Source organism: Lepidochelys kempii, chromosome 26, assembly GCF_965140265.1.
Source record: "Lepidochelys kempii isolate rLepKem1 chromosome 26, rLepKem1.hap2, whole genome shotgun sequence".
Taxonomy (NCBI): domain Eukaryota; kingdom Metazoa; phylum Chordata; order Testudines; family Cheloniidae; genus Lepidochelys; species Lepidochelys kempii.
Window position 1 is genome coordinate 7,137,447 of NC_133281.1, and position 24,940 is coordinate 7,162,386.

Here is a 24,940-nt window from a genome sequence, read left to right on the forward strand (position 1 = left end):
TGAGACAGACCTCGGAGCAGTGCACAGAAGAAAGATGCTCTGCCCCAGTCTGAGTTTGTCGAGTGTAACAGAGGGATCTAGAAGCAAGATCAGATCTAGCCAGAGCTACAGGCTTAGCTAATAATTTAATAAGGACGGGGCTCCCACAGCCAAATCCACAACGCCCATCTGAAATGCAATCTGCTCTCCTGCCCTTGCACTGAGCTCAGCATTATACCCAATAGAGATCTGAGAGTCCTGAGACGAGAATTTTGCTCTTCAAGTAGGACAGAAGACACACACTGCCAAAAGAGCACTGGTAACATGACTAGGGCCAGACTATGATAGCACAAGGGGGGAAGAGAAGGGATGAGGAGATGACTCTGCATAAGGAAGGTACAATTCAAGCTCCTGGGCCCTCCTCAGCGCAAGGTCAACTCCTTGCTGTCATCCATTTGGTTGCAATCAACCCGAAAAGAGCCATGGTCCTGCTCCCATCTGCACACCAAGCAGTGAAAATAGCCAGATGCACTGTGTGTGGGGAAAGTTGGGGGAGAAGGATAGCCTGCTGCACCTTCCTTAGAATCATGGAACATCAGGGTTGAAAGGGACCTCAGGACATCTAGTCCAACCTCCTGCTCAAAGCAGGACCAATCCCCAACTAAATCATCCCAGCCAGGGCTTTGTCAAGCCTGACTTTAAAAACCTCAAAGGAAGGAGATTCCACCACCTCCCTAGGGAACACATTCCAGTGTTTCACCACCCTCCTAGTGAAAAAGTTTTTCCTAATATCCAACCTCAACCTCCCACACTGCAACTTGAGACCATTACTCTTGGCGTCCTTAACACAATGCCCACCCATACCTACTCACCAGCCCCCATGACAGCCGGATGCACCTGCCCCAAAGAACTATCCGCCCTCGAGCTAACACTGAGTTGATGCAGCTCTGAATTGCCCCCAGTGCGGGCAGGTGCCCATCAAGGTACAATCTGACCCTTAATACGGACTGCAGCTCTCCCATACAATAATGGCGCAGGAGACAACTGCCGGGTATTGCAAATTGTGCACATACCGATGTACTGACTAACCATGAGGCTCCCTGATTATGTAACTGGTTTCCTTGTATTCTGGCACGGTGAGTAGTGTTGTGCACATCTGTTCACAATGAAGCGTGCTATCAGTCAGCCATTGCCAAAGTTTCATAGCCTCAGGGCCTTTTAGCATTTAACTCACCCTGGGCTTGGATATCGACAGAGCTTTTGTGTGAATCTGAAGAAGATTTAAATAGCCTCAAAAGGAGTGAACTCGATTTGTCCAACCCCAAAGGCCATACTAATACATATGCTTAGCTGGATAAAATATCCATATTCTACCAACTGATACTTCTAGTATGCAAGCACCTGTATGCCGTCTGTGAAATGAATTTTTCCCCGATGATAGTTCCCTTTGAAATTTTTCTGATTTTGGCATACAAAGATTCAGATTTTCGGGTTTTCAGTGACAACCGCCCCCCCCCCCCTTTTTTTGGGACAAAACCAGAACTTTTTTGGCAAAATTTCTGTTTCATTGACAAGCCATTTTCCATAGAAAAAAAGATATTTTGCTGGAAATTTTTCAACTTACTCTAGTGAGAAAGGGCAGAGCAAAATGGTTAGATCACATGCCTAGCCATCTGGCCTCTTGGAGTTTATTCTCAGCTCTGCCACTGACTCACTATGCAACTTACTTATCCTTTCTATGCCTAAGTCTACCCACCTCCAAAATAGGGCTAATAAAAAGACCTGTCTCACACCCGTGTTTTGAGACTTATCCATGCATGTAAAGTGCTTTGACATCCTCAAGTGAAAGGTGCAGTCTCAGCACAGGTTATTAATATTAATGAGTTCAGACTAAATTTTCAAAAAGAGACTCGTGTCCAATTTGTCCAGTGCCCAACTTGAGACAGATGTTTTAGCAGGGCCTGATTTTTAGAGCACGTCTGCTTAGCCCTTCATGAAAATCAGACCCTCTAAGGTTGTTGCAGGCTGGAAACCCAAAATCCAAAGCACCAAAAAAACCACTCTTAACTTTTGCAAATTTTGGCCGCACAATCCAGTGTTGCGCTTGGTTTCAGCAACATGTGGTGCCCAACTGCTTGTGCTATGGACTGGGGATAGTTTCTGCATGAGGAATGCAATATGGTAGCTCAGTTCTATGGAAACACGGTGTTCACCAACTCTGCACCCAGAAGAGAGAGCTGCAACCTCCTGGCCTGCTGAAGAGGAGAAAAAAAGCCAATATGGCTGTTGCTGTCCATGGATATTCTCGCAGTAGCTGAAGGGCTAACCACAAACACAGACTATGAATCCAACCAACCAATGATGGGCACACCCTCAGTCTAAGGGTTTGATATTACTCTTGCCATCTCTTACAGTTCCTTCCTGTGGCCACCATCTCTTGGTCTGTGTTATGCAGGAAGCCAGATTAGTTGATCGTAACGGTCCCTTCTGGCTTTCAAATCTATGAACCACTCTTTCTCCTACAAGCATCCTTGTACACAACTATATTGATCACAAAACAGCTGGTATGAAGTGTTCTCATAAGGAACAAAACATATTTCATACTCCTGTATAAAACCCCAATAAAAAGTGGGAGCAAGGAGTAGGAGAGGACTGAACAAAAGGAGAGAAAAAGACAACAATAAAAAGCAGAGAAAAGAAAAGTTTTCAACTATCACATGCACATAATCACACCCAGTAAAATATAGTAGGTGAAACATGCTATAGGTGGAAGGTTAACTGCAAGCTATTTCTGTGAAAAGACTAGTTGAAAATATTTCTAAAGAATGGTTTCAGAGTAACAGCCGTGTTAGTCTGTATTCGCAAAAAGAAAAGGAGTACTTGTGGCACCTTAGAGCCTAACCAATTTATTTGAGCATAAGCTTCCGTGAGCTACAGTACCTTTATGAAGTACTCGTCCGATGAAGTGAGCTGTAGCTCACGGAAGCTTATGCTCAAATAAATTGGTTAGGCTCTAAGGTGCCACAAGTCCTCCTTTTCTTTTTTCTAAAGAATGAATCAGATTGCTCCCAACTACCCATGAATGCTGTGAACTTACTTACCTACCATACAGGAGGAATTCTTTGTTAATTTGAACAACTTTCTGTAACAGAGCCTGGAGATCATTAACTCTACAGAATCACCTGCATCAGTTGCAAAACAGCGAATGCAAAAGTAAAGGCGACATCTTGAAAATCTGGCCCAATATGTTGATATAAAAATCACGCAGTGCTAGAATAGGGTTCTATGAATTGCATGAAAATTAAATAAAACAATACAGCATTTAGAAACTCTGGAACTTAAAAAAAAATAAAATAAATACCTTTGTTTTGACAAATCTTTTTGTTTCCCCTAGGGACTGCACGAAGGCAATTACCGGGGGTGAAGGACTACGAAGTGGTATACCCACAAAAATTACACCAATTACATAAAAGAGATGTAGCAGGAAACCAAAATCCCAACCATGGGGTAATAAAGGAGGCATTTTTTATTTGTTTGCATGGGAATGGGAGAGTTTTGTCTTGGGTCAGAGTGTACTTAACTTTCAAGATAAGTTAGATCCAGACATCAGATCATACTAATGGAACAGAATAACTAGACTATTGGATCCATTCCCCTGCAAGGGCAGGCCGTGACAGTCACACAGTAAAAGTAGGTGGCAAAGGCTAAATGTGATTGACGAGTCTCCTCCTAGCTTATGACCATACGTTTATTCACAGAGCAAACCAACTCATTCGTTGGCATGAGTGGCACGTTTTTGCTCAAAAGTAGAGCGGTGGGTGGATAGTGGAAAACAGAAGAGCGGAAGCGCCTCGCGTTCCAGGGTGTTGAGTTTTAGACCCGAAGCATGCAGCACAACCACATCCGCAAATCAACCTCTGGGTGGAGGTGGGACAAATCAGTGGGTAGGGTCCAAGACAGAGTTCTACTCCTAGCTCTGCCACCAACCCAACCTGCTGGGGGAGGGTGAGTAAGTCACTTAAACTTCTCTTGATCCCTCTTTCTCCATCTGTCAAATAGGACAGTGAGACTTGCTGCCCTTTATGAAGTACTTTGAGCCCTATGGATGAAGGCCCCAACACAGGAAAGCATAAGCACATGCTTAACTTTCAGCACTTTAATAATTATTACTCTTATTGAGATAGCGCCTAGTTATCCACCAAGTGCCTATTGTGTTAGGCACTGCATAAAACAGGGAGTAGTAGGTGGTCCCTGCTCTGAAAAGTTTACAATCTAAATAGACAAGACAGACAAAGGGTAGTGGGGAAAAGGATATAACATACCACTGAGTTCAACTAAGACAGTTCAAATGCTTAAAGTTAAGAACATGCTTAGGTGTTTGGATGAATAGGGATAGGATTATTCACATGCTTAAAGTTAAGCATGTCCTTGAGTGCTTTCCAGAATTGGGTCTTAAGTATAGTCTCCTCTCGAAGTCAGCAGAGATGTACATGTACCTTTGAAAGCAGACTTTAGATTTTAGAGATCAATTTATTCAAGTCATTTAAAAACTGATGCTTAGTCTAGCACTGGCAGCGGGTTTATTGTCGTGGGGGAGTTGGTGTTGGCATCTCAAGACCAGTAAATTCACAGTGAGGCTGGTGCTTATTCATCTCGATATTATAACATACAAATATTTGCAGGCAAAATATGACGACAGGATGCAATACGAAATTAAAGTCAACGGCGAGAAAGTGATACTTCATCTAGAAAAAAATAAGTAAGTTCAATTTCTTTTCTTTTAACATCATCACTCTCTAATCACCCAGGTCACTGGAAAGAGATACTATAAAGCACTCAGGATACAGTTTCGAAAAGCAGATGGGACTTAGGCTCCTAAGAGATGGGTGTATTTGAAATTTTAACTCTCAGATATCATAGGGATGGCAGCAGAATAAGAACCTGAATAGAATAGAACAGACTAGAACAGAATCAGTGGCACCCTGGCAGAGCCCGGCCAGCATGACAGAACTCCAAAACAGTAGATGGTCCCTGATGTGGACATTTGCTGTGACATTTGCTGTGACTATAACGACACTGCTGCAGCTCCTGCTGCTTTCTCTTGGATTCTAAAACCTTGGTTGCAGCAAACTTGACTTGTGAGCCCCTCTCTGTGCCTCAGTTTCCCCATCTGTAACTTGGAGATAATAATACTGATTTACTTTCAGGGTATTGTGTATTCACATTTGTAAAGAATCCTGAGATCCTCAGAAGGAAGACATTATGAAAATGCAAGAGGTAGATAGGTAGACCGACAGACAGCTAGGATAGCACTGGTCAGGCCGGCCACCCTCTGTGACCTCTATCACTACGATTACTGCCCATTTATGAAATCATACCTGCCTCTACTGTTAACTTTGTTCTCTCACTCCTACTTATTTGCCTAAATTAACCTCTTGTTTCTCGTCTAAATCCTAGATTATAAATTGTGCGGGGGATTGTGTCAGGGATTGTCTTTGCGTTATGTTTGTTCGGTGCCGAATTCAGCGGAGCTCTGATTCCTGGGGGGGGGGGGGCATAGGCTCTCTCAGAATGGAAAATATTACAATAGTAATACAAAGAAATAGTCCTGACAGTTCACAAGTGATCAGACTTCTAAACCTTACTGGGTTCTGAATTAATCTTGCAAAATAAGAAACACATCCCAGCCTGAGGAGCTTAGTCTACACGTATAGTATAGGCAAGGTACATAGAGAAGAGGCTATAATACAAAATAGAGTATATCAGAACGCTGTCGGCCCATAGAGAGCAAACATGAAATAACGTGTAATGGTTATTCTGCATTGGCCGGGTGTGTCTTTTGAGTTCTTTATGTTTGACATTGTGTCAGTTTAGGTACGTTTTAAGTGGCGTGTTTTTAAAGATTGTGTAAATATGCCTTAACGTGGCAATCGGTTTATATTAAATGTATCAAAAATAGAAATAGAAACAATAAATAAAGGTTAGTCCCTGCTTTAATCTATTCAAAATATTTCAAGGGAGCAGAGGGAGAGGAATTGGGAAGCCTTTTTGCGTTAGCTTCCTTTCTTTAAGAATACGGTAACCCATTGAAATTGCTCACAGAGGTTTGGAACGTTAGTACTAGCTGAAGTGAATTGGGCCCCAATTCATGACTGACCTCTGTGGCACTGCTCTGGTTCTTTAAATTAAGCATCTGTTTAAGTGCTCTGGTGGATTGGGACCCAGAGTGCTCAGAACCATGCAAGATTGAGCTACTGGTGATCAGCGTGCATGCAAGCAAGTCAGAATGCAAAATGAATGCAGTGTATTCAGTGGTTGCCAAATTAAAAGGATGTATTCCAGGGATATCATGTCCACCTATTTTGTGTGTTACACCTATATGTGTGTCTTTCTAAAGGTAGATAGACTTACAGTGAAGAAAAGTCAGCCTTAACTACAAACCAAGTCTGGACAATTTCATCCCCCCGGGTTAAAGTTTGACAAACTTATAAATAACTGTTTATAAACAGAGGGCAATAATGGAAAGTATTGATCAATCTCTATATGTATGTGTGTCTTGTACATAGATGAGCCAGATCTTCCATTGCTCTGTATGTTAATCAAAGTGGGTGTAAAGCACTAACACATCAGAATAGTAGTGTTTCACACTCACTTTGAAATGGCACAAATGACTACCCAAGGTATAGCCCAAGAAAGAATCAGGCCCGTATATGTATTTAAAAATGGTCTTGTCTTATACTCTCAGGAAGTTATTTTGCATTAATACAATGAATGGGCTTTGGTTTGACTTTAGAACTCTCCCTGTGTTTGGATAAGGGTTGTGAAGAGGCCTAATTGTCCAGCGGCCTTAATTCTCCAGTCTTTTGATGCTAAAAATAACACCACTATGCATGCTAGTGTTTCAAAATGGTTTGAAGTTCATTATGTAATTACTTCTTCCCTTGATTACTCCAGCATCATTATTTGCTGGAATAACAGGCCCATTGTATTCTTTCCAGGGATCTATTTGCCAAGGACTACTCTGAAACTCATTACTCAGATGAGGGTCAAGAAGTGACAACAAGCCCTCAGATCAAGGTAACATACGAAGGCTCTTCTACAAATCTGTAATCACGTGGTGTTCCATGTGAGATTCGCCGGCATATTAGCAACAGAACAATCCACTTTATAATGGAAGATATAGGTCCAGATTCTAAGCTTGTATAAATTGGCATAGCTTCACTCACCTCGATGAATGAGTGAATGAGGTTGTGTTTCTTGACCTCCATGGAACTGCACTGATTTACACCACTTGAGAATCTGAACCATAGCTTTCTTTATAACAAAGAAAACCTTTTGCACATCTATAGCTTATGAACATGTCTATAGCTTATGAACACTGTTGGAATTCCCGGAGAAAAGGGAGTGGGGCTCATTGAGACTAAACATTCTATGGCTTTCCACCGCATAACTAGGTTTCACAAAGGAGCAAATGTTATTCATTTTAAGAGCCTAATCTCAGTGAGATCATGAACTCAGGTAAACACACCTTCACACACACACACCCCCACCCACCCTGCCTCCCACCCACACAGCAGATGCATTAAAATATATTACAGGTTATACCAGATGGCTTCCTTGGACCATGACCAATCAGTTACTCAGTTATAAGCACAAAGGCAGTCACTGTACACATTTTTTTTTTAAATTAACTATGTCTATGGGTCTTGACCCACAGAACTACAACCCCCTCCCGCCCCCCAATTTTAAGCCATTGTTCATTGTATGTTTGTTAACAATTACAATTTGAAATGCAGAAATAAATATTCTTTGTCCTGGAGAAGGTAAGAGGAACAATAGACATTTGGATTGGGTAAACATCTGTGTAAGGACTTCAGGATTTCGTTTCTTAATATTACAGAGGCTATTCCTCATTGTTCTATTTATTTCTCTCACCAAATGGAAGTTTGCATTTGGTTAAAGATTATTCCAAACAAGGCATGCGGCACAGACATCTGATACACTGTATGACCGAGGAATTCCAGCTTTGCTAGTACTGCTCTGTGATTAAACATTTTTTGGCTTAACTTGCATAAGCATGAGGTGTACAGCAATTGTTTATTATTTTCTCTAATAATGTTCCTTTTGTTAATTATTCTTTCATTGTAAAGAAACTGACATATCATGATGAATGGATGTTAAACCGTAATGTGAAACCCAGCATCCATGAGCAATAAAAGTCGTACATTTGTATGTGGGTTTAAATGCTATTTCACAAGCCCATATTCAAGAAACTAGTTAGGGTAACATTTTCAAAAGCACCCACGTGACTTAGGCATTCCATTGAACCCACTTGGCTCTATTGGAATTTAGGTTCTTAAATCACTTAGGCACCTTTGAAAATTTCACCCTCAAGCACATGTTCACTTTTAAGCATATTCTTTGCTTCAATGGGACTTGACAGGACTTAATCGTGGTAAAGTTAAGCACATAATTAAGTGCTTTCCTGCACTGGGGTCATGCTGAAACAACATAATCTGACCCCTGATTCTGCAAAGCACTTAAGCATGTGCTTAACTTTAAATACAGGAGTAATCCTATCCCTATTTCACGTTTAAGCACGTGCTTAACTTTGAGAACCTGGGTAACACATGTGTAAAGTTAAGTACATGAAAAAGTGCTTTGCTGAATCAGGGCAACAGAAGGCAAATAAACTTGGCAGCTGTAAGCCATTTGAAGATTCTTCTATGGAGCGGAAAGCCTGTACTGTTTGGACTTGCCAAAGTTAGGGTACCTTTGTGCCAACAGACCAACACAGAGCTGCTGCAACTGACCTGGGAATTGTCACCCTCTATTTCCATTTCAAGCAGGAGGTACCACAGGTCATAATTTCCTTTTGGAAGCATAGGCAATTAAAGTGGATGGTAGAGGGGTACCAATCTCCTTTCTGACCAGAACACCGTAACTCAGATTTGATATAAAACAAAAAACAATATTCGGAGAAAAATTATAATATCTAAATGGGACAAATCGGCAGATAATGTAATATGACATAACGCTACGGACGTAATTGGAGCTAAGACAGTTCACACCAGCTGAAGATCTGGCCCAATATGACAATTTATCGTTGTTTCCTAACAGGACCACTGTTTTTACGATGGTCACATCCAAAACGATAATGACTCAGAAGCAAGCATCAGTGCCTGCAGTGGTTTGAAGTAAGATTGTAGCTAATGGTCTTCATGGTGAAATGACACAAGAATGTACTTTTTAAATCTACAAGACTTTTTGTTCACTTGCTCTTTATTTACAGTCAGAGTTGCATCCAGTCTTATGAATCAGTAAGATCTCAAAAGTTTAGCTCTATAAGGGTGAAATCACTATGAGAATGGGTCTGAGTAGTTATCCTACAGATCTACAGATCTACAGATCCTACAGATCTACTTCTGAGGAAAACAGTTTATAAAGAAAAGGAAAAAGGATAAGAAAAAGCCAGAGGGTATCAGCAATTGTTTGGAGGAGGTGCAACTGCATATTTTCACTCTGGTTCTAATACTAGATAGGAAACTAAACACTTATGTGCTGCGGGAAGTTATGTTGATGGTTCAGCAGGAGGTGTTCATCTTCTCATTCAATGCTGAACCAGTGCTTGAGTATGGTGTTAGGTGGAGCAGTGTTGTTAGAGATCCAGTCTTTTGCACGAGACAATCAATTCAAAGATCTGTCCTTTTGTAACCATTAAAGATTCCATTGCACAATTTGAAGGGCCGGGAACATTAGCACAAGGGCTGGTCAAACAATTTAAGAAGCAATATTTTTCCATCAGAAAATGGGGTTTCATCCACATAGAAATTTTCTGAGGGAAAGATTGATTTCAGCAGAATTCTCTGTCAGAATGTTTTGTTTCAGGTTAACACACTGAAATGAAACATTCTGATTTCTGACTGTGAAAACATTTTGTTTTGATCACAAATGTCGAAACAAAACATTTTGACATTTCCAATGTAAAATTATACTGAACTTTTCATTTCGATATTTTATCTTTTCTTCCTGATTTAGGATGAACACAAATGCCAAAATATCAAATTTCCCATGGAATCAAAATTCCATTTTTCAGACAGATCTCATCAGTATAGAAGTCATGAACAAAATTCTGTTCCACTGGCTTAATTCCAGTTTGAGTAGGTTTTACTTTTCTAATCTAATTTCTCCTAGAATTTCAGTTTGTCATGGCATTCTTTACTTCCTGTGGTGTATTGTATCTGAGAGCAGTTAAAATTCTACTGTGTACTATTACACTGGTGTGTAGTGTGATCCTTATACTAGGGGAGAAAAGTGCTCCACAAATGTGAGTCGTTATTATTTTGATAAAATCCTATGGATTCGCAAAGATCCTCACCTTCATTCTAATCTGAGGGTTTTAAAAAAATGTTTCACAGAGGATATTTCAAGAGCCAGGGTCAAAGATACCTTATCCAACCCCTGAAGCTCACAGACAGCGAGGAACATGCAGTCTTTAAATATGAAAGCCTGGAAGATGTTGAAGGCCCAAAAACTTGCGGCGTAACCAACACTACCTGGGAATCAGAAGATCCTATCAAAAAGTCCTCTAGATCAAGCACCAGTCTGGAAGTGAGTACTGCCCTGAAGTTAAACTAAATCCCTAAGAAAATTTCTGAGAATTAGTTTTTGTGATCCTGGCATAAAGGGGTGAATTACACCATATTTTGAGAAAAAAAAATCACTTTTATTCCTACCCAGAAGGGTAATGTGAGACAGGGTCTTAGGTGTAGTTAGGGATTCACCATGTTATTGCTAAAAGAAAAGGAGTACTTGTGGCACCTTAGAGACTAACCAATTTATTTGAGCATGAGCTTTCGTGAGCTACAGCTCACTTCATGGGATGCATACCGTGGAAGTGAGCTGTAGCTCACGAAAGCTCATGCTCAAATAAATTGGTTAGTCTCTAAGGTGCCACAAGACCTCCTTTTCTTTTTGCGAATACAGACTAACACGGCTGTTACTCTGAAACATGTTATTGCTGGCATAGAGGCAATCTGTGTTTCATGTTCTGTGCGCTGGGTAACTCCACGAGAGAATTACGTGCTTGTAAAATTAAATGGGTTCTTCATTAAAGCACCTATTTATAGAGATTCTGCAACTGTGACGCGCGCTCTAGCCATGTGCACACAGACTGACTCCTGGTGCAGGCTCATAACGCTTCTCTCCTGCAACCTGTGCTCCTCCCTCCAAGTTCCATGCACGCTGCTACACTGTATACCTTGCTGTTTTAATGGGGACCCACAGCTTAGAAAGAGAGGAAAATATTATCCTTTTTCAGTTAATTTAGTTTTAAATCAGTACAGAAAATCCTAAAGTCAGCTTCTGTAACCATGGGTCTGATCCTCAGTTACAACTCCTTTACATCAGAATCAGTCCCTATGCATGAAAAATGTGCACATCCATCCAAATGACATGTGCAAATATTGCATCTGCAAATGCACATTTTGCACATGGAAATTGCACAGTTTGCACACACATTTTTGGAGGCATTTTGAAAATTTGGCCTTGACAGGCATACATTTTTAATATGAAATCACAGATCTGAAATGTGACTCAAGCCGTTGAAACCTGTACGCAGCTGGAGGGAACCCAATTTATCTTTCTTTAGTATTGTGCAACGTTAATTAACATAGTAGCAGGCAGCTTTAAAACACAAATAAAGGCAAATTCTCCCTGCAGATACAAGCATGCAATTGCCAACAGGGAATCAATGAATTGAGTTCGCCCACTACAGGTTTGATTATTATTGGTCAATATGAGTTGCACATTGATCTAAGGCCCAAATTTAATTAATTTCAATTAAAAAAAGAACCCTGGGCTAGATTTACAAGGGTATTTAGGCTTAGTCAATGGGACTTAGGTGCCAAACAATATCAGTGGGAGTTATGCACCGAACTGACTTTTGTAAGGTGCTTTCGTAAATTCTACTAGGTGCGTCTCTGCATCTTTAGGCACTTAAATACCTTTGAAAATCTGAGCCTGAGCTTCTCAACTGTAAAATGGAGATGACACCATATCCACTCTCAGTAATTTAGCGAGAAAGAGAGAGAGAGAGAGAGAGATTATATGATTATAAAATATTCTTCTTGAATCTAAAGGGGGCAGATCGGAACAGGTCATAACAATCTTTTGCAAAATGTTTTTCTTAGAAACAGGAATACCTGAAAGCGAAGAAGTATGTCGAAGTCTACATAGTTGTAGACAATGCTGCGGTGAGTATTCAGACAAACATTTTTCATTTTACCTCTACAACAACAACTACGGATTCGATTTTTCAAAGCATTCGGCACCGGTCTAACTGTGCTCCCACTGAGATAAATTGGAGTATTATACTTGACTTCAGCAGCAGGGGCAGAGTTAAGCCAACTCCGAGCAAGGAAGATCCTGCCCGGTGAAGATTTGAAATTCACAATGGATAGCAAAATACAGATCTCAAGTAAAACTGATTGGAAAATGTTTTTCAACACATTGACATTTTTTGGATGACAATATAAGTGTATGGCCCGGCTCTCTGTTGCCCTGCGACTAGTGTGAGATCCTTACCCACATGCCATCCCTGGTTGCACTACATAAGGGCGCTATAGAAGGAGACCTAAAATCCCTAGTTCTAGCTATGGGAAGATTCCCCTAGTGCAGGCACTGAGGAAGATAGATAGCTGTAAGGCTGTCCTCTGCAGATCCTTCGTAAGCCCTGGCATATGGGGCATGCTGGGGCAGGGCTGCAGAATCCCAACCAAGCCTGCCATAACTGAGACAGACCCCCAGGACTATCTACATTATATCAGGCGTCCTGGAGCGGGCAGGACCCAAAGGTGACTTAGCCACCATAGTCTTCTCCATCCCCCTGGGCTGCAGGTTCTGTGTTGTGCCTCTCAGAGGCTCAGGACAGGATATCATATGAGCTAGCTGGTAGTAGTAGGCTGTCACCCTCTAGGTGGACCAGCCACATGACACACTTTGACCCTGATCCCACAAGTTGCTCCAGACAAGCAAATCAGAGAATTCTTTCCTGGGTATCTGGCTGGTGAATCTTGCCCATATGCTCAGGGTTCAGATGATCGCCGTATTTGGGGTCGGGAAGGAATTTTCCTCCAGGGCAGATTAGAAGAGGACCTGGAGGAGGGTTTTTCGCCTTCCTCTGTAGCATGGGGCATGGGTCACTTGCTGGAGGATTCTCTGCTCCTTGAAGTCTTTAAACCACGATTTGAGGACTTCAGTAGCCCAGACATAGGTGAGAGGTTTTTTGCAGGAGTGGGTGGGTGAGATTCTGTGGCGTGCATTGTGCAGGAGGTCAGACTAAATGATCATAATGGTCCCTTCTGACCTTAATATCTATGAATCTAAATCACTGTGCCCATATGGAACCCTAACTACCTCAGTAGGACTCTGCGGAAGAGGGGGAGGAGTGGGCGCAGCTTTTGGGGGGAGGGATAGCTCAGTGGCTTGAGCTTTGGCCTGCTAAACCCAGGGTTGTGAGTTCAATCCTTGAGGGGGCCTTTAGGGATATGGGGCAAAAATTGGGAATTGGTCCTACTTTGAGCAGGGGGTTGGACTAGATGACCTCCTGAGGTCCCTTCCAACCCTGATATTCTATGATTCTATTCTATGATATGCAGAATAGCTTGTAGGATCAGCTCATTAGCCTGCATGACCCTGACCACCATCTTGTCCCCAATACCTTTAATAAGTATTTTCAACAGCCTTTCAAAGATTTGGAGCCCACCTGAGCAGAGGGAATATGGAGAGGAGCAGATAGAGTTACAGCCACCAAAAGTATTCATGGGCCAGGAGAGGTTTGCAAATAAAGAAGAAGATTTTGAATACAAGAGAATCATAGCTGATCAATTATGCAACCTGCTGTGTAGGTAAAATATGGATATTACAAAAAGGCCCTGATCCTGCAAACAAATACGTGCTGAACTTCAAGCACAAGAATAGTCTCAATTGCAACCAGTGGGCTCAAAGTTAAGCAACCTGTGTTTGCAGGATCAGGTCCACAGCTGATAATATTTCTGACAGACACTTTCATGCTTACTGATTCATGCTCCTCTCATCTAAAATCCACGGGACCCAACACTCGGAAGTTACATCACGTGTTTCCATTAACTAAAACAGCGCAGTACCAGGCAAGGCGAATCATCTTGGCATGAAAAATAATGAACAAAAACTAGACCAATTTTTTTTCCAAATCGTTTCTTCTTTTTTCCCCCCCATCAGCATATTTTCTAAGAACATTACTATATTTGGTGTTATGAAAGTATGGCACTTCCGTCATATGTCCCAGTTTTCAGGGGGAAGTTTACTCAGCCTTAAATATTTGCCAAAGGCAGAAATTTGACAACAGCCCAGGAGCAATCTCTTTTAAACTAATTTTCATAAAACCTGCTATTTCCACTTTTTCTTTTTCTTTTCTTTTTTTTTAAGATTCTAAGGGCCTCACTCTCATTTATGCTAAGACCCCTTTACACCACAGTGGAAAGGGGCCGTAGAGTGAGTGGAACTGTACTTCACACCTATTCTAAGGCTCCTAATTCTGCCAGAACAGTGTAAAGGGGCTTTAATGTAAACCAGACCCTAAAGGGACAGGAAGAAACCCAGATCTGTATGAGTTTAGGCTACTCTGTCGCCCTTGTACCACGTCCTCTAACACTCTGCAAATCTGATTCTTCCTCACTTGCACTTGTGTCACTCAGGATTAAACCAACTGAAATCAGTGATGAAAAATGGATTTCGGTTGTGATCAGAACCAGGCCTTATGTGTGTACCTTCTATTTTAGCAAACAAAACACTACCAGATGTAAAGGCCAATCCAAAGCCTACTGAAATTAAGGAAAGTCTTTCCACTGACTTTAATGGGCTTCGGATCAAGCCCTTCGTGTTTATTATGAGAACTAATCCCAATGATTTCATATTAGCAAACACTTACGGTAATGCTACCCCTAATAGTAAGCGTTTGCAGGCCCCTTAGGGTAAGCCCGCCACACCACCTAGGCTTGAGAGCCTGAGCTGCAGTCCAAGCCACAAAGGCCACACTGATATTTTTAGCACACTAGCTCAAACTCCAGTAGCACTTTTCTGTCTGCCTGGGCTGGGAGACTCAGTCCCAGCTTCTAGGCACTGTGTGTTAAAAGTAATAGGCCAGATCCATAGCTGGTGTAACTCAGCACTGATTACAATGGCATGATGCTAATTTACATCAGCTGAAGATCTGGCTTAATATCTAGAACAGCTGTTATCCGACAAAGAAAAACAAGAATAATATTTAGTCCTTCCTTGACTGCAGGGGACTGGACTAGATGACCTCTCGAGGTCCCTTCCAGTTCTATGATTCTAAGAATGGGGGACAGGATCTGGGACCAAGTCCCTGAGCCTTTGGTTCTCAACCTATACTATTGTGATTGCAGTACAGTAGGTGTGGTGGGCTGCAGTAGCTCTAGTGCTGTGTGTAGTTGTCTGTAGAAAATAGACAAATAAAGGGGAATATGATTGAGGGCTACAAAATCATGAATAGTGCGAAAAAAGTGAATGGAGAAGTGTTATTTACTCTTTCACATGATACAAAAACTAGGGGTCACCTGATTAAATGAATAGGCAGCAGGTTTAATAAAAACAAGAGGAAGTATTTTTTCCACAAAACGAACAATTACTCTGGGGAATTCACTGTCATGGGATGTTGTGATGGCCAAAAGTGTAACTGGGTTCAAGAAAGAACTGGATCAGTTCATGGATGATGGATCCATCAATGGCTATTAGCCAAGATGGTCAGAGACATAGCCCCAGGCTCAGAGTGACCCTAAACCTCTGACTGCCAGAAGCTGGGAGTGGAAGACAGGGGTGGATCACTTCATAATTACCCTGTTTTGTACATCCCACTGAAGCTCTGCTACAGGCCACTGTTGGAGACAGGATCCTGGACAAGATGAACCATGGTCTGACTCAGTATGGCAGCTCTTACGTTCTTAACATCACCATCTGCGCTCAAATAGCTGTTCAAATCTCAACAACTAATGGGTGAAATTCACTGCAATACAAGGCCTATGCACCACTGAAGTCTCACTTAAATGCACAAAATAGAGCATCAGGGGGACTTCAGTAGGCCTGGTGCTCTCCCTCTGCATAGGGCTGAATATCATACAGTATGAGAGATTTGAAATATACAACATGATATGAATATGAGATAAATAGTAAACTGAGATTAGTTGCTGTACCAAGACCTTCATTTCACTTTAACAAAGACCACTGATCTGTGGTGCAGTTTTATTTGAAATGTTTCAGGTCTTTTCCCCTACAATCACAGTTTTATTTTTTTCCCTTATCCTGTTACTGATGCTTTCATATTTATTTTTGCAGTATAGGAAGTACAACCGCAACATGACAAGTATAAGAACACGGGTATTTGAAATAATCAATTACATCAACATGGTAAGCCCTGTTATTATTAACTTAAAGTGCTACAGAATTTATTAAGTTTTGCAGTCTCGGGAGTTTTCTGTAATTACACCTAGAAAAGAATGAAGAAAATCAGATCTGCTGGCGTTTATGAAAGAGTGAATAAAGCATAAATAAAGGGTCAGGTGGAAAAAATGAAAGGAGACTCTGTGCCTTCAAAGCAACAGGACCATGATATCAAACTAATGATTTTTCTCTCATAGTCCACAATGGTTTGGTTGAAAACAACAGTAGGGACACTGGATCTGATTCTTTACTGCCCCATGCCTTGCACGGTTTATTCACAGCAGTGCAAAGTGGGTATGAAACGCTGCCAAATCAACATAGTGGTTTACACCATCTTTGCAGTCAAGCAACTTACTACACAAAGTCAAGTCAGTGGCAAACCATGCTCGTGTAAAAGGCAAAATTGTAATAAATGCTACAAAGGTCTTTTTTTTTTTTTTTTTTTTTTAAATAAAGAGACCAGATATTCACAAAACCTTTCAGTTTCCATCAAATTTTCAAAGAAAATTCTTCCTTCAGAGGAAACTCTATGCCAAGTTTTTATAGACTGAGTTTTTTAATATAGTTAGGCTCCAATCCTCCAAATGCGCATGCATGTGCTTAACTTTAAGCACATGATAATCAATCCCATTGAACTCCATGTGCCTGATTCTCATTTATGATTAATGCCCCATTTATTATATTGCTCTTAGAGTGTAAAGGAGCCTTACTAGCACAGCAGCTAGAGATCTAGCCCCGAGCGTATGCCACATGTCCATAATATCCCGGGCTGTATGTTCAGAAGTGAGGGAGAAATAATTACATAACTAAACCAAATATTTTTAAGGAGGGGTTTATGGCATCCATGTCGTAGCAACTGTAACAAAAAACTGATTAGAGTTCATTAAAAAGAAGTCGTGAAAAATTTCCAATTTTTTTCCTCTCTTTTAAGTTTGTAATTTCTTCAAATATGCTGTTGCAATTTCAAAATGTGACTTATTTTGACAGTTTCTTAAGTTGGTCCAAAAAATGGGGAGGGGGGGGGGGGAGGAGAAGAGGCAGAATTAAGAAAAATCAGATTTTTTCTGTTTTTTTTTAGTTTCAAAACTTCACTGGAATTTCAGAATTCAGAAAAGTTCGTCTAGTTTTAGAAATGAACAAATGTTAGGTGATTAAAAACAAACTCATTATCAGAATACGTCCCTGCTGTCTGAAAAAATTATAGGTTACTTACTTCTTCTGTCCTTGCTCTCTCCTTACTGCAGGTTTACAAAGCCATAAACATTTACGTGGCTTTGATTGGCCTAGAAATCTGGTCGGCTGGGGATCCGTTCACTGTGAATTCTTCAGCAGGCACCACCTTGGACAAATTCTCAGCATGGCGTCAATCGGACCTGCTGAAACGGAAGAATAATGACAACGCTCAGTTACTCACGTACGTATCATGGCCTTTTCCACTTGTATTTCCAAATATGCCAGAAGAATTTGTACCCAGAAACTTGTTTACAAAGATAACCAGAGATGCAGTCTGTAAGGGTTCTAGTTTTGTCATTTCAAACACCGGGTTGTAATATTCACAGATCGATAGGGTGAAGCCCTGGCCCCATTTAAGTCAACAGGAGTTTTGCTATTGACTTCAACCTATAGGTTTTTCAGGGCAAAAGAGATGGTTATGTTCATCTCGTCTGAGCTCCGGCAAAACAGGAATACTATAAAATGTAGTACCATTTATACCAACATAAATGGTATAAATGCAAATAAAATGAATGAATAGAGATGGACCTAAGCACCCATGCACTTTTGGAGGGGGGGAGGGGGAAGTTTAATATCTGAATGAGGAGCTGGATATGAATTTTGCAGCTGGCTATCTATCTATCTGGGCCTGAAATACAGAGCTCACACCCAGATTCTGCTCTGAATCAGAACTTTGGAGAGGTGCCCAATTCAGTATTCTGGCACGAGCCCACTGGGCCTGGTTTACCAAAGCACATGCTTACATTGAAGCATGTGCTAATGTCCCATTGATATCAGTGGAACTTAAGCACATACTTGGCGTTAAAAATGTACTTAAGTGGTTTGCTGAATCAGGATTAATTTAATCAAATACTTAAATGCTCGGATAAATCTAGTCTTGCAGAAAAGCGATGAAATCATTCACATGCTTAAAACTGAACCTGTGCTTAAGTGCTTTACTGAACTGGAGCCAATATAAAGATATATCTGAGCTGCAAAGTCGGAATTCAGATCCAAAATTCAGGATTATTCAGCTGCAGTGTCCCATCTATGACCCTGAGGGAGAGAGTGTCAAGGGCACAAATGACAGGTAAGTGCCTAAATCCCACTGAAAGCCAATGGGAGTCAGGCTCTTGAGTATTTGTGCCCTTGAGAATCATATTGGTTCTGACTAAGGGGACCATGCCTAAGGGAATCTCCAGTTCAATCAACAAAACCACCAGCAATGCCATCAGGTTTTCACCCTTGTGACAGATTACTGGGCTTCACGCTGTGTTTTTTTGCTTCCTTACAGAGCAATTGATTTTGATGGGCCAACGGTCGGATTGGCCTTTGTGGGAACCATGTGCAGTTCTACTCATTCCTCAGGCATTGTTCAGGTCTGGTTGGTTTTTTGGGTAACATTTAACCAGCAGGCAAAGGTCACTGGAATTTGTAACACATCAATTTGCTGCGTGGCATTATTTGGGGTACATTTCATTACTGCATGAGGCTGCAGAGCATACAGAGCTGTTTATTTATAAACTAATATAAGGAAGAGCAGAACAGAATCATGTACCACGATTTAAAAGAAAGGCGTAAACGATGGAATCAGTTTTGACCAGAATACCCCAAATCACAACACTGAGCATCTTAAATTAGAGACAGATAAAAAAAAAAAGAAGTAGATATGCGCCTAAACCAGAACATTCGATGCAAAACCTCTCCTTGAAAGCAAGGGAAGTTCACCTCTGGACCCAAAGTTCACTGACTGAGCCAAATGCTTTAAAGGACCGAGCCAAATCTCTAAAGCCAAATACCCCGATTTTTATGTGATGTGATTTGGATGTGAAACCAGACAGAACGTACTTTAGAACACACAGGAGCCAAGATGTAGTAGCATATACTGCAGTGTCTGATGGGGATTTTGAAATAATGCAACACACCTTGACTTTTATGCCATTCTACTATCAAACACAGCTTATTTATTTAGATTTCCACCCAAAAGCAACTCCTTACCAAGAAGAGAAAGCCAGCCAGAGTTCCAGGAGCTCTTGGCATACTTTTAAAAGCACACAACCACATCAGATATAAAAAACATGATTCATCCCTAGCAAAAGCAGTTCTCTTTACCCTTATCACTTCTCCCTACCACACATCATTTAATAATACGTAAACATATTACAATGTTAGATGCGATAGAGGGAGAGGGGCTGGGATTTTCAAAGAAGTTTAAGGGATTTAAGTACCAATTCCTCTTACAATTCAATAAAAAATGGCTGCCTATCTCCCTTAGGCCTGGTATACACTAAGAAGTTATACCAGTATATCTACGTCAGTTGAGGGTGCGATTCTCCCCCCCGATATAGGTATTCCAGTGTAAATCCTAGTCTGAATACAGGTATATTGGCATAAAGGTGTCATGTTTTGCTATAGTTTGCTTCACTTCCTGATCCAGAATAAGCTATCCTGGCATAAGCACTTGTATACCAGTTTAACCGCATCCACACTGAAGGGAGGCGAAGAGTTTTACTGCTTTAAGTCTACTGGTATAGTTTCTAGTCTTAGACTCTTTTGAAAATTCCAGTCTAGAGAGAGAGATGGAGAAAGAATTTTGAGCTAAATAATTTTGTTGCTTTCTAATTAAGATGCAATTAAACAAACATTTAAAAAAATCCCTTTCCAGGTTTATACAAGTATTCTGCATTCGCAGATATTTATTTTGGGATTCCTATTTCTTAGCCATGTCATTTCTCTTATGCTGTGCTCTGTTCCAAACCTGCTCCCAGGTTGCTAGAAATAACTGACAGTTCTATTGTTCTCATCACCGCAGGACCATAATACCAATCCAATTTCAATTGGAGCCACCATGGCACACGAGATGGGGCATAATTTTGGCATGAATCACGACACTAGCTTCTGCAAATGCAATTCTGGATCTTGTATCATGGCAGCACAACTCAGGTGAGGCATTTGCATCTGCAAAAAGGGAACTACAAAGCCTGTGAGTGCTTTAAAATACAGCTGGGCCCAATCCAAGGCCCACTGATGTCAATGGGAGTCTTTCCATTCGCTTGATTTTGGAGAAGGCTAATAGAGTATTGTTGAAATGGATCTGTGAACTACGCCACAAACAAACACTTACAATAACTGTAACATGTGAAACGATGAGCCCAGAAAGCATGACTCTTCACACGTTTGTGGTGAGACAGAACTTACCCAGTCTTTGCATATCCTGTTTCATGTCCTGAAAAACTTGCTTGTAACTTAAGTGGATTTTTCTCATAGAGCCACTTGCCCTAGTTATCTGCCTCTCCAATAAGCAGCCAATTGAAAGCATCCCTGAAATTTCCAACACAATTTTACGTAATCCTTAGTTAAACAAAACACCCACCTCTCCTCAAAAAGAAAAGGAGTACTTGTGGCACCTTAGAGACTAACCAATTTATTTGAGCATAAGCATCCGATGAAGTGAGCTGTAGCTCACGAAAGCTTATGCTCAAATAAATTGGTTAGTCTCTAAGGTGCCACAAGTACTCCTTTTCTTTTTGTGAATACAGACTAACACGGCTGTTACTCTGCCACCTCTCCTCGACATCCAGTATTCACAGTTCCCATAGAGGCTTGCTTAAGAGAAACTTCCCTTTATATTCGTGATGATGGTTCACTTCCTGCTGTTTGTGTTTATCTGCAGAATTGATGTAGAAGGGCTTTGTATCAGATCCCAGCTGATTAAAATTTGTGTCGACCAAGCTTGACTCCTCTAGAAATGTGGCTTTTCATCCTGTGTAAACTTCCCACTCTTTCTCCTTAATTGTTTCACCAGTGTTTCTCTTACAACCACACGTCCTTTATTCTCTTCCCTTTTGTCATGTTATTTTTCTCCTCTTTTTTTCATACGTCTGAAGAGTGGGTGGTTGAGGCAATGTATTTTTGGTTTAAAAAAAAGAAAAAAAAATATCCCACCACTTTAGTCCATGTGCTAAACTCCAGTAAGAGAGGAGAACTTCCCGAGGTCAAACTATTCAACACCGATTTGAGACTTTAGGATGTTGGTGGTTGAGATATAGAGTTCACGGATTAATATTGCTGCCACAGGACCATAGTAGGGAAAACTGGGTACTTCAGGTGCCAGAAGTAACCACTGTACACACTTGTCTTATAGAGCCAGGAATTTATGATCTAAGAAGATGCTCTCTCCATGTTGTCAGTATCTCCAAAAAAGTTTTTTTTTAAAAAAAATTTTCACCCCAACAAAAATATTTGTCAATGCCCAGAAATTAAACTAAACTTTCCAGGTTTTTAAAGAGCATTTGGGGAAACCACTGTATTTGATTAACTGGGATGAGGGCACTCATTTCATTCATGTCCTATACGCTCTGTGTGTTGTGTGTAATTGGTTGTCACTGAAATAATGTTGATTCATCTATGCAGCTATAACATCCCAAAGGATTTTACTGCATGCAGCCTCCAGGATTTTCAGAAATACCTATTGAACCGAACACCAATGTGCATCACCAATATGCCTGCACTGAAAGACATAGTAGCAACCCCGGTTTGTGGGAACAACTTTGTAGAGAAAGGAGAAGAGTGTGACTGTGGAACTCCAGAGGTACCTGTGAATAGTTGTGAAAAAATAATATTTATCTAGGGGTAGAAACTCTACAGAAGCTTCTGGCTCTTTGAACGTAGCCTTGTTTTTTAAGTCCACCTCACTCTTCCACAAGTAACCCCTGATTGCCCAGAGGTCTTGGGAGAAGGTCTGAAACCTTCTGCTACTTGAGGGTGCAGAAAACTCAGAGCTGCAGAGAAGGTGCCAGATTTTCTATTGCTCTGCCCTTTGTATAGCCAGTTAGCCTAGTGCAATGAGGTTATGAAATGCTACGACTTTGATTCATACCTTCCAGCTGTCCCAGGTTTCATTGGACTGTTCCACTTTAACCCACAAACCCGGGCAAAGCGACTCTGGGCTCAGCTTTCCATTCTGGGCTGCAAGCATTATGACCCGCTCCCTGTCCCCCCCTTCTCCTCCCTGGCAGCCTCTCCCCTCCCTACGCTCCTATTCTCTCCTCACTCCCAGCTTTGCCCTTTCACAACCCCTCCCTTCCATAAACCAGGCATGTGCTCAGACCACCGGAGCCAAGCCCAGCCAGCCCTGCAGGACAGGAACTGCAGGTGCTACCAGCACTGGGTGAGTGCAGGGCGAACTTGCAGCTCCCTCGTGTCACCCCAGTAGCGCCCCCTCTCCCCCCGCCAGCATCCCACCCCTGGGGGCAGGACCTGTCCCACTTTAGCCACTGGCAAATGTTGGGAGGTGTGCTGATTTGGTAGCATTTCCCATCCACTTTGCAATTACCCCTACATCAAGGCTTCTTTACACTGCCTGGGTTGTGCAAAGGAACCTTAGTGTAATTGAAAATGAGGCCCTTGGTCTTCAACCCTGAGAAGCAGAGGACCTGTGGAGGAGGGAAGGTTACTGGTCTGGCAAAGGGGGAGCTTCAGTCAGTGTTGCCTTGGGGAGCTCAGAACGCACCTTAAATTAACCCTAATCTTCAATTAACCCAGCGTTACGGTTTGTTGAGCTTTACACATTTCTGAAGCATAGCTGGAAGAATCAAGGTTGACTCAAATGTACATTAGCCCAAATGAAATAATTTTCTTGCTCGCTCCCAGAATTAACTTCTGCCAGAATATGCTTCAGTAGCATTTTTCCATGGAATATCCATTCAAATGCCACGAGACACACAGTACAGTCATTAGGGCCACAAAAAACAGTCTTGAAGCTAGTGTGGAAACTTATTTCTAAGAACACCGAGTTTCCAGCCGATTGTCAAGGCAGAATACGTGTATTGGGGGACAGCAGAAAGCTGAGTGGTGAGGCTGAGCTGAACTGTAAGCCGATTCAGTTACAATAAGGAAGAGCCGTATGTGATCTGTGCCGAAGGAAAAAAAACAAAACAAAAAACACAAAACTAGCCGTTCCCTGCACCACTTGATTCTGCAATTTTATAATCAAGCATGCTTCGTTGTCACGCACAATCCTCCTGAAGAATGATTAGTATCAGTTTGCTTTGCCGTAAAGCCATTTTAGATACGTGTTGCACAAATGCATCTCGTTCTCTCTCTTTAAGCGAAGTACAGGCCGTCCTATCAGAAATGTGCTACTGGGAAAAAACAAAACAAAACAAAACAAAACACAGAGCACTGTACCGTGCCAGTAATTTTCTCTGTGATTGTTTCACAGGAATGCACAAATATCTGCTGTGAAGCTGCGACGTGCAAGCTGAAGCTGAATGCTAAATGTGGATTTGGAGAGTGCTGTGAAAACTGCCAAGTGAGACCCCTTTTGATCTCAGCTGTTTCTTTGGGTTTTGGGGCAAGGCAGGAGGACCCCTTTAAAATGGAACAATGGCTGTTGTTTATCTCTGATGCAGCATTATAACAATAATCATACTTTGCACTTCTCAAGCACCTTCCATTGGAGTACCTCAAAGTGGTTGATTAATTCAACCCAATGTTAATTAACTTAACCTCTCAGCATTCCCCATCTCTCCAGACAGGTAAACTGACGCATGGAGCACCAGATTCTCAGCTGGTATAAACTGACATAGCTCCATTGAAGTCAGTGGAACCACCCTAGTTTACACCCACTGAGGCTGTGGCCCAGAAAGTTTATGTGACTCATACAGTGTGGCTGTGGAAGACACAGGAATAAAATCCACATCCGACTCTCATGCTTGTATCTTAACCACAAGATCATCCATTTCCTTTATATCCTACTAAGTCATGGGTGGCAACGGTATGTTAAGGACAACTAAATAATCACAGGGCTCTTCTCCAAAGAGCTTGCAGTCCAACTTCGCCATAACACAGCCAGGAGTGTTTAGAAAAGGTGTGTAAGGGAGAGCATAGGAGGTTCACAATGCATCGTTGCCACTGCAGCAAGCTCCATGGCTGTCTCTGTGTAATATGCTGAGTACCTTCTACTAGAAACTGCGAAGTATTTTAATCTGCATTATTATTAACACCCATTGTGCTGGGTTTGCAGCATCTCTGATTCTCATAGTATGATGTAGCGTATATTTTCCAGCCTTCTTTAAAATGGCAGTAGCTTAACCCAGGATGTCTCTGAATCTCATTGGAAATAACGGTAGCCAGCAAATAACTGATCTGCACCAAAGCTAAAATAATCCTCTCCCTGGAAATTATATCAGGTGTTTGAAAGCAATGACACATGACACTTAAAGGTCACTCGCTGGAAGCATTTTATAGC

At 41.5% G+C, this 24,940-nt stretch overlaps 1 protein-coding gene across 2 annotated transcripts in view; it reads left to right on the forward strand.

Moving 5' to 3' along the window:
- Positions 1–24,940, forward strand: part of LOC140903535 (zinc metalloproteinase-disintegrin-like NaMP) — a 49,888-nt gene that overhangs the window by 9,255 nt on the left and 15,693 nt on the right. For both annotated transcript variants that reach the window (XM_073324945.1, XM_073324946.1), the window contains exons 2-13: positions 3,374–3,486; positions 4,662–4,738; positions 6,978–7,056; positions 9,100–9,176; positions 10,398–10,590; positions 12,171–12,233; positions 16,372–16,443; positions 17,721–17,890; positions 18,983–19,067; positions 20,501–20,631; positions 22,102–22,279; positions 23,912–24,001. In XM_073324945.1, coding sequence (XP_073181046.1) covers positions 3,374–3,486; positions 4,662–4,738; positions 6,978–7,056; positions 9,100–9,176; positions 10,398–10,590; positions 12,171–12,233; positions 16,372–16,443; positions 17,721–17,890; positions 18,983–19,067; positions 20,501–20,631; positions 22,102–22,279; positions 23,912–24,001 — 1,328 coding nt within the window. The remainder of the gene's footprint in view (positions 1–3,373; positions 3,487–4,661; positions 4,739–6,977; positions 7,057–9,099; positions 9,177–10,397; positions 10,591–12,170; positions 12,234–16,371; positions 16,444–17,720; positions 17,891–18,982; positions 19,068–20,500; positions 20,632–22,101; positions 22,280–23,911; positions 24,002–24,940) is intronic.